Below are 10,584 nucleotides of genomic sequence, written 5' to 3'. Positions count from 1 at the left end.
TAAAACATGTTGGGTGATGGTTTCGGGCTGGCATAGGATATTCCTCATATCTATGTCACCATACATCTGTAGCACATTCTATAACTATATCACCGATCCTTCCATCCCAGCTAGCTGTCGCGGAAGTACTGACGACTCAGCCTGTTTGGTCAAATAATTTAAGCATTCCGCACACTTCACACCAATACATGCGGTCGACGCAAATATGATGTGTGCCATTAACGCTATAATGCAACTAATATCAGCATCACCTAACTGAAAATCTTCACTGGCGTTTAGGTGCCGGTTCAAAGCAACATTGGATGCTTACGTTCAATGGCCGTTTCACAGCAGCATCGGATATTAAGACTCCGATCAAAGGCGATATCAGAAACACGCACGCACACGCAAAAGAAACAGCGAACGTCGCTCGTACTCGGGTCGTGCATTACGCGTGACCAATGGTATTGGGGCGCGAGGTCATCATCCAGTGTTCAAATGAGGTATGGAGATGCCGGTGCTTCTGCCGGGTAAGTCGGTTGGTACCCAGTTGCAGGACGCCGCCGCTCCCGAGCTACTGTACCTCTTACCAGCCTCAGTTTTGGATGGCGGGACGCGCATCAGACCGTTCTGTCTGGTATTACGTTCGCGCATGACGTTTTATTACGATTATCCTGTTTAAGCGGAAGACAGTCGCTAACAATTTGGGCTCCCAGCTCTCGAGGATCTTATGAGTCAGACTCACTGTGCAAAAACCAGCGAGGTGCCGGGCTGGCAATCAGTTTCTCTTGCAGATTAGAGATGCGGTCGAGTTTTATGCTGCCGAGAAGAGCCCTGGCTCAGAAATTTTAATCGAAATTTTCATTCGAGAGTTCTCATCGAGACTGATGTCCAGGTTTTTGACCTCGTTGCAAGGTTCGAGAGCCATTTTGGATGGAAGTGAAAGATGACGTTGAGTTTTGGAAGGCTTAGCGAACTCGGACGATTGCCAAAATGCACGGAGCTCAGTTTTACTAACAGTGATTTTGAGGGCGTTCGCACTGACCATCCGTCCGGAAAGGGAAGTAAATTTTTCACTCTTACAATCGGACTGTGGGACTTCATAATTTTCTTTCTCCCAGAGAAACCACATGAATGTCCACCTGGGCGCCTGCGAATTAAAGCACCGGATCATCAGCAAATACGCCAAACAGCAAAGGTCCCAAATGGGAGCCTTGAAACACCACCGTGCCGTTCGGGAGTAGTCGCGGGAGCCGCGCCACGCCCAAATGCTCAGAGACACGCCCTGTCGTGGCCATGGAGATAGGCAGCAAACCAGCGAGTATCAGCCCCGTGCAGGTACCATTTTCATTACGAATACCATGGTGAATGATAACAAAGCATTTGCGGATGCCTATTTAAGATAAAAGCGGAATTTCCACTCTCGCTTTTTGCCTTCGCTTTTTCTCCTCGCTTATCGCTGGCCGCGAGGACGCGCTTGGCGATGGTCACCAGAGCGAGTTTCGTTGTGTGATGCGAACGGAAACCGCGCTGGTTGGACGAAAGGAGACTCTTAAACCAGGCCTGGTGACAGAGGTATTGCTGGACGATCATCTTTGCCACTTTGGAAATGATGGCCATAATAGTTATATTGGACGGAAGTTAGATGGGTCAAATGGGCCGCCGGATTTCAGTACCGGATGAATAAAGGAAGATTTCCAAGGAGCGTTAGAATCTAAGTGGTTCAGGCAGGTGTTGATTCGGTGCAGGATGACTTCACCAAGAGCAGTGAAACTGGCATGCAAGGCTCGGAAAGCGATGTCATCGGACCGACAGGCAGATGAGTCAAGCATACTGAGGAACATGCAGACTGATGTATCAATGTGGACTGGTGAAATCGAAAAGCCGCAAGCGTCGATCTCTGTGAGGCGGCGGTCAACATCGGAAACCGCGTCATGGCAAATGCTTCACCTGCCACCTTTGAGCCGACGAACACAAAGCAATCGTTGAGCTGCTCACCTGACAGCTTGGGCATAACTCTCTCACCCTGCCGTTCGCCACCGAAAAGCTCTGCCTGTTCGGCCCGACTGTGCCCCGCCCGCCGCTCAGCAATCCGAGCCCGGACACCGACACATGTGTAACGGCGGATGACAGACCGGACATATCGGCGGATGACAGACCGGACATAACGGCGGATGACAGACCGGACATATCGGCGGATGACAGACCGGACATATCGGCGGATGACAGACCGGACATATCGGCGGATGACAGACCGGACATAACGGCGGATGACAGACCGGGCATGTCGGTGACGCTGGCGGTGCTCGGGTGAACCCCCCCCCCCCCCCCCCCTCCAGGTCTCGCAAGGCACCGCAACAGCGGCCCATGACTACCTGGAAAGATCTCGTCATTTTCCTAGTGTGGCCTGAGAGTGAAAGACGTCGCCCCAATCCGTACCGTGCAGATCAAATGGCAGTCGTCCGGTTGGATCTGTTTCCGGCAGCGGTACTGTGCCGCAGGTGTGCAGCAGGCACAGGCAACGCACACGCGAGCATATAGGGTAATGATGACTAAAATGACAGGGGTGCCTACGGCAGGCCAAGGCAACTTTACGGAATTTAACAATGCAGACATTGAGAAGAATACCAGCGGTGAAGTTTGGCATGGGTTACAAGCTGACACGACGAATGAGCAAATCACCCCTTTGCCCCGGCGTCCCACTGTTGCAATGTGTTGGCCGTCGGCCTGTGAAGACATACGATGTGTTGACCATTGGCCCGTGCCGACAATGTGTTGGCCATCGGCCTGTGAAGACATACGATGTGTTGGCCACGTGCCTGTGCAGACAATGTTTTGGCCATCGGCCTGTGAAGACATATGATGTGTTGACCATGGGCCTGTGCAAACAATGTGATGGCCATCGGCCTGTGTAGACAGACAATGACATCGTCCCGAAGCAGTCTTGCTGCCGACAACTGAAAAGGGAACAAAGCCAATCAACGGGTAAAACTTGCACAGGAAACTCCTGCACGAAAAGCTTAATGTATAAAAACGGCGACCATCTTCAGCTATGTGGGCTCCAAAGCACCTTACCGATGTACGCTCCAATTTACGGCAAACCAGTGCCTCGAGGAAAAACTTTTTCCAGGCATTGAATTAGAAAAGGACGGTCAGACAATCGTCGCGTGGATGACAGAAACCCTTCTTCTAAGCGCAGCTCGGCACGATTGGCCGAACAAAGGCGTGAGTAGAGAAAGGGAGGTCGAGGAATGAGAGCCGCCTCACGCCAGGCGAAAGGCGGAGCCGTTAACATACACGATTAAAGCGCGGACTTTCGTGCATCCCATCATGCTTCACGCACTGCCTGAGAGACATCGCTGATCATCCCCACTCGCTGATTTGTCAACGACGGAGCAGCGCCTGATGGATGTCCGATCAAAGGCGCTGACGGCTGGCAGCAGAGTGCAGCTCCCACCACCGGACCCGCCGTCCAGTCCCCCCACCTAAATGGCGTGTGACCGCGACAGCAAGGCGGAAGGCTGCCGGTTGCAGCGGCGCCACGCCGCTATATATACGCGCTGGCAGCGCGCGGCCGGGCCGCCCGCCCCGGGCCGACTATTGATTCGGCGCCGCCGCCGCCGCCGGCATCACCACTGTCTGTGTGTCCATCTGCCGGACCGCGGCGGCCGTCCCGCCGGCCGGGTCAGCCCCACCGCTGTGCTGGTCCGGCTGCTGGTGTGAGCCTGTGCGTGCGAGGTGCAGCGGCGGTGGGCGGGGCACCGGCGGCGGCCGCGGCGCAGGTCAGGCGGCGGTCCCGGCCTGCAGCGGCGCGCGCACGCCGCCCACCCGGCCAGCTAACAGCTGACGCGGCGTGCGGTGCCCCGGCCGGACGACGCGTGACCTGTGCAGACTGTGGACCGTGTTATCCTGGTGCGTGACCTGCAAGTGGGCTGTGAGCCGTGCCACATTGGTTTTGTATTGTCCGTGAGCGATATCATACTGGAATGCGCATGGGAGTAGGACGGAGGTCCGTGGGTACCATGGCAGCCCCGCTGCCCGAGGATAATGAAAAGTATACCTATGGCAAAGCATGGGAAAATCGACTTTGACTTGGTCTCTAGCAACCCCACTTTTTTGCGACATTCCTTCACGCGTATGTGGTTTTTTGTGGGACTTGCTGACCCATTCACACTGATGTGTTATTCTTGTGTGACCTGTGGACTTTGTCAACAGATTTTTGTCCACAGACCGTGTCACATTGATGTATAACCCGTGTGACCTGTGTTCGACCTGTCCGACCTGTGAACCGCGTCGCCCTGAGTAATGGAATCACGGTCATGGGGCCAGTAATGGGGTATGGCCTTTGGGCTGCGTTACATTTGCCAACAGCCTGCGTATCATCTGTGATCCGCAGGATCCTGCTGTGTGACCTTTGTGCCACCTGCAGACCGTGTGTCACACTGATATGTAACCTGGACCTGTGACTTTTACGTCGACCACGGACCGTTTGGCACTGGCGTTTCCTCTGCGTGCTGACCGTGCACCGTGTCAGATTCCGGTATGCGATGTCGATGACCTGTGAACCATGCACCAACTGATTGTGACCTGTGTGTGGACTGTGGGCTCTGTCACACTGGCACTTGATGATTGATATTTGTGGGCAATTGATGCACGAACGGCGTATTCTGCGCCGTGTGGCTCGGCGGCCGGTCGCACCATAGACCTTCCCCATCCCCACCCACCCGCTGGCAGGCGTCTGGTGACCGGTCACACCATATCTCACCCGCTGGCAGGCGTCTGGTGACCGGTCACACCATATCTCCCCCGCCGGCAGGCGTCTGGTGATCGGTCACACCATAGCTCCCCCGCTGGCAGGCGTCTGGTGATCGGTCACACCATATCTCCCCCGCTGGCAGGCGTCTGGTGATCGGTCACACCATAGCTCCCCGCTGGCAGGCGTCTGGTGATCGGTCACACCATATCTACCCCGCTGGCAGGCGTCTGGTGATCGGTCACACCATAGCTCCCCCTCTGGCAGGCGTCTGGTGATCGGTCACACCATATCTCCCCCGCTGGCAAGCGTCTGGTGACCGGTCACACCATATCTCCCCCGCTGGCAGGCGTCTGGTGATCGGTCACACCATAGCTCCCCCGCTGGCAGGCGTCTGGTGATCGGTCACACCATATCTCCCCCGCCGGCAGGCGTCTGGTGACCGGTCACACCATATCTCCCTCCCCCGCTGGCAGCGTCTGGTGACCGGTGCACTACACATATCTCCCCCGCTGGCAGGCGTGCTGGTGATCGGTCACACCATAGCTCCCCCGCTGGCAGGCGTCTGGTGATCGGTCACACCATATCTCCCCCGCCGGCAGGCGTCTGGTGACCGGTCACACCATATCTCCCCCGCTGGCAGGCGTCTGGTGACCGGTCACACCATATCTCCCCCGCTGGCAGGCGTCTGGTGACCGGTCACACCATATCTTCTCCTGCCGGCAGGCGTTCTCTCAGCTGGCGGCCGGGGTCCGGCCGAAGGTGCTGTGGCTCTGATAGTGGGCGGCGCGGCGGCCGGTCTCCTGCTCCTGGTCTCGGCCCTGGCCCTGGTCGCCTGGCGGTGCCGTGCCATGAAGCGGCGCAGCGAGAAGATCTACAGTGAGTAGCCCACAGCCGGCCACGGGCGGGCCGCGAAGGGGGCGGCGGTGGACCGGAGGTCGGTGGCCAAGGGCGGGCCTGGCGGGAGGCGGCGGTGGGACCGGAGGTCGGTGGCCACGGGAGGCCCTGGCAGGAGGCGGCGGTGGGACCGGAGGTCGGTGGCCAAGGGCTGGGCAGGCAAGGGACGGCGAGCGGTGGGACCGGAGGTCAGTGGCCAAGGGCGGGCCTGGCAGGAGGCGGCGGTGGGACCGGAGGTCGGTGGCCACGGGAGGGCCTGGCAGGAGGCGGCGGTGGACCGGAGGTCGGTGGCCAAGGGCGGGCCTGGCAGGAGTTGGCGGTGGACCGGAGGTCGGTGGCCAAGGGCGGGCCTGGCAAGGGACGGCGGGCGGTGAACCGGAGGTCGGTGGCCACGGGTGGGCCTGGCAGGAGGCGGCGGTGGGACCGGAGGTCGGTGGCCACGGGCTGGCCAGGCAAAGGACGGCGGGCGGTGGGACCGAAGGCCGGATCCGGACTGGCGGAGGACCGGGCTCTGTCGGCGAACGTTGGGTACTAATGAGGGATGGGGCTAACTGCCTGACTATTCAGACTATTTGTCGGGAGGCGGCTCTGCTCCTCACGTCTATCACCACGCAAGTGCCAATGCCTGTCTGTGAAGGTGTGGATACATTGGGTGTGTTACAAGAATGTTACATTGAAATCCCGGTCGTGTTACGACGAGCATGTGATGGGCTAGGTGATTGAAAAAATATTACGGAAATGATAAAGCACCCCCTTCTACTTTTCCTATGTGAATTTTTCAAGACAAGCCAACATCGTGTCGGAGTCATCTGACATTCATAACAACTCCTATCTTCCGTTCTGTGCGGCCTTGGGATGAAGTTATTCGCCTTATTTCCAGTCAGTGCTTCTCTCGCTCAGAAATACTATGTACTCATTACTCATTTTATACGATTGTCACTCCACCATGATCGGTAACCCTGCAACCAGTCCCCTTCTAGCAATCGAAACAAATTGCATCTGACAGCATGTAAACGGTCAGCCTTTTTAGTCGTACAGCCTGAAGGCGTTTTACTCTCTACGCCGCGGGAGGCCTTTGCGGATGTGGCGTTCAACATGTGGGCAGCACAAGTGCAGGTTATTTGACGCTGTCACTGATTTCTATACCAACTGATAGGTCGTTTCGTTTGCCATCTCGAGCAAAAGGCAATGGTCGTGCCTCCTTCATGGTCCCGTTTCGACACGGTGAGAATCGCTATCGCGAGCCGTTTGCCAACGCCCAAAGTGCCCGGCGTTATTATGCCGTTGGCGACACGAATTGCGTTGAAGGGAATGCCCCATATTTTAAGGTACTGAGGCCCGCATCAGATATAATGAAAGAAGCGTACACGGCTAGATGCTGCATGTCAATGAATCAGACGGAACAGGAGGCCGCGGGCAGAGGACCGTCAGTGCCCTCGGCAAATGGGCCGCGACTGAGCTTGTTGTTGTAAGTTCACGCTCAATAAGCCCTATCGCGCACCATCATGCCCTGGTTCTGATATTACCAAGAGTGAACTTCCTTTAAAATGATTTTTCCACCCATTTTTGATTTATGCTTTCTAATTAATGACATCTTATTGTACATCTACGATACTGGCAACCCTCGGGATTGAAATGTGGAGATTCCTACCGTTGAAGAAAATGCTCTACGTTTGAGGATATCAAGTAAGCATCAGTTATGGTGAAATCAGCTCTCTTCAAGCTATTGGTATACTTGAAGTGGAAAACGCTGCTCACTGTAATACAGTTTTTCTCTTACGTCAATGTTCTCTTCAATACGTTATAGTTTGATTGCGTCATCGTACCTTGAACAACATTGATTAAGAACTTATTGACGTCCGTTATGTCTGAGAATTGTGCTCACGAACGCCGGATATGAACGACTCGACAATTATGTTTTTCTTGGCCTTGATTGCCGCATGGCCAGTGAAACGGTAAGATTTGAATGGCGTTAGTATGGCGTCATGGATGCCTGGGTAACCTTGAAATAGTCTCCCCGAAAAAGTCTGCACTTCTTCGTGGGTGTGTAGCCCGTAAACTAGAGGGGTTTAGGTTTTAAGAAAGGAGGGACTGTAAACTGTACCGGATGATTTTCAAGACAGACACGTCATTTCAAGACACAATACAAATGTGAAACACGCCCTGGAAGCAAAAGTGCAATGCTTGACAGTCACCGCTCATATTTCGTGCAAGAATGTCTGTTTTCAACGTTGGGGTGCAAGAAATTGGGTGCTGATGTCTATGACATCCCCATAGTTCACGAAGACAGCATTGCCATTATGGAGCAACAAAAACGGTTCGTCTTCGTGGTCATCACAGTTTCCCATTTTTCGAAGGAAAATGTTGAAGCAATATATATATATATATATATATATATATATATATATATTATCCTGTTGATCGTAAACAAAGCACCGTAGAGCGACCACATTACCGCAGAACGTTAAAGGTAACGATAACTTCCAACGGCACCAACATTTCGCAGATTCGGTCAACCGTTGACTTTCTAAGTAAAGTCAGAGATCATATTTCTTACTAGCTCTTGGCAACTTCATTATGTTTTCATTCCAGTAGCCCGAACATGTTTTTACATCAATCCACAAGATATTGAAATAGACCTTTCAGTCAATTACAGAGCTACTGTCATCAAACCCAATGCACATTGGTGCTGACGTCACGGGTCAGGCCAAGTTCAGCTGTTATCCATACTTTTGCTCTTACTTGATCGAAACTTATAACTTCGAAATTTGGGGCTGCACGGGGTAAAAGTGAGCACTCGATTCGGATTATTTTCAGCCATTACTTCTGAAGGACTTGAACATCCAAGAACACCTGATTCACCGGTCACGAGCCAGGTCGGGTCAGGTCAGCATTTTATCTCTATCTTGCACAGCCTGTTAAGAGTTCCAAATTTGGGTGGTCCGGAATAGCCCATGAAATCGAATTTATCTACCAAAATTACTTCATAGTAACATTGAAATAGGACGTCTTAAGAAGTCACCTGCGGTCAACTGAGGTCAAGGACCACGCAAGGTCGATTTCACGTCAAAATATGTGCCCTTTGTAGTGCGCTTTACGTTCGTCATTCCATGTGTTATCATCACACAGACTTCGACGAGTTGCCAGGGGAGCATTTGTTGGAGCATGATTTATGGGGATCATGAATAACGTGCAAGGCGGCATCGAGGTGCAAGACAAGAATGCCGAGGTACGAGCCATGATACCAGACATGTGCCTGGTTCCCAGCATTGGTTCCTGGTTCCCACTGGTTCTTTCGACAAAACAAGATGCTGGATCCTGGTTCTCATAGGTTCTTTCGACAACACAAGACCCTGGATCCTGGTTCCCACTGGTTCTTTCGACAAAACAAGATGCTGGATCTTGGTTCCCACCGGTTCCTTTGATTAATCAAGACCCTGGATCCTGGTTCCCGCTGGATCTTCCAGTAAAGTAAAACCCTCGTCCTTGGTTCCCGCTGGTTCTTTCAACAAAACAAGACCCTGGATCTTGGTTCTCACTAGTACTTTCAATGAAACAAGACCCTGAATCCTGGTTCTTACTGGTTCTTTCGACAAAACAATACCCTGGACCCTGGATCCCAATGGATCTTTTGACAAAGCATTATGCTGCATCCTGGTTCCTATTGGTTCTTATATAAAACGAAACCCCGGATCTTGGTTCCCACTGTTTCTTTCAACAACACAAGACCTGCATCTTGGTTCCCATTAATTATTTTGTAAGCACTGGCTTCAGCTCCTGGTCTCCCTTGTTCTTCCGTCAATCCCAGCCTTAGGCTCCCATAAGTTCTCTGGCAAGCGACAGGAATCACAACATGCCATTAATACATAACACCGTATCTCACAGTTCACACTAGTCGTTTTACCAACACTAGACTCCTGAGGTCAAAATATGGAGTATTATGAGTCTTGAGACCTTGGAAAAATTGACCTAAAAAGGTCACCCTACACAACCCAAATACTTTACCCTAAAAAGCAGATCAGTACATCACAGGCAAGTCAAAATAAACAGCATGCCCTGACTCTGTAACAACAATGCAGCTTTTCCAGAAGCCTGAGCACAAAGCTCAGGCATGTATAGATTCATTATGTGCATGATGAAACAGTATCAATGTGGGACTAGCTTTGGTCCGCAGGTGGGCTGGGCATGTGTAAAAAATTATTGCTGAGCTTTGATGGTAACCTGTGGTATTGGGATGGTTTTCTGGTGTTATATATATGGTCACCTATCAGCCAAGCAACTTGCTTGCTTCTCGGTAATCCATGTTATAAGTACCTATGGCTGAGCCAGAGCTGACTTACATTCTTTAGCTCTTTTGCCTGCTAATGCCGGGCCCTGGTTCCAAGAACTTTTGACACAACCACAGGCCCCGGTAACATCCAGCCCGGTTCCTGGTTCTCGTAGTTTTTCAGGAAGAACAGTTACGACTCAATAGTTACCTCCCTTTACCGCAGATTTCCCATTTCACACCGACCGCACACTGGCAGTGCGTCGCCGTTCCACGTCAACACATTCTCGAGAATATTTAGTACGTATTCTTGCTAAGAGGAAAAACGGTGTTTAGTACCGATCCGTACTAAAAGTGGCGGGTTTAGTACGTATGGATACTAAACAAGCTGCCCAGTAACCCAAGGCTGACCAGAGGAAATGAGGCTGTAGAGGTGGACGGCATGAATTTCTTTTCTTTCGATGGGAGTAGAAAACCTTCACCATTTTGGGATCTCAATTCCCATTTGAATGCGAGCTGCTCCTAGTGCGCGGCGAGGTCGGTCGCCTGGTAGTGAGTGGGGGGAGGGGGGGGGGTGATGGAAGTGATTGGGAAGCGTGCCTGGAGAAACTCTCGCGTATAATTTACAGAAGAGTGTTATCTACCGGCTGAGTATGATAATGATATATCCTGGACTGCAGGGCATTGG

General features: G+C 52.7%; 1 protein-coding gene across 1 annotated transcript in view; it reads left to right on the top strand.

The window, feature by feature from the left end:
* Positions 1-490: 490 nt before the first annotated feature.
* The window catches only part of LOC119101691 (uncharacterized), a 28,874-nt gene continuing 18,780 nt past the window's right edge, over positions 491-10,584 (top strand). The window contains exons 1-3 of the mRNA XM_037225109.1: positions 491-509; positions 5,459-5,611; positions 5,893-6,010. Of these exons, the coding sequence (XP_037081004.1) occupies positions 491-509; positions 5,459-5,611; positions 5,893-6,010 (290 nt within the window). The remainder of the gene's footprint in view (positions 510-5,458; positions 5,612-5,892; positions 6,011-10,584) is intronic.

The sequence above is a fragment of the Pollicipes pollicipes genome, unplaced genomic scaffold (assembly GCF_011947565.3).
Source record: "Pollicipes pollicipes isolate AB1234 unplaced genomic scaffold, Ppol_2.1 Scaffold_4881;HRSCAF=5763_pilon_pilon_pilon, whole genome shotgun sequence".
NCBI classification, from domain to species: Eukaryota; Metazoa; Arthropoda; class Thecostraca; order Pollicipedomorpha; family Pollicipedidae; genus Pollicipes; species Pollicipes pollicipes.
Note: the sequence above shows the minus strand (reverse complement) of the source record. Positions and strands in the feature narration are given on the sequence as shown.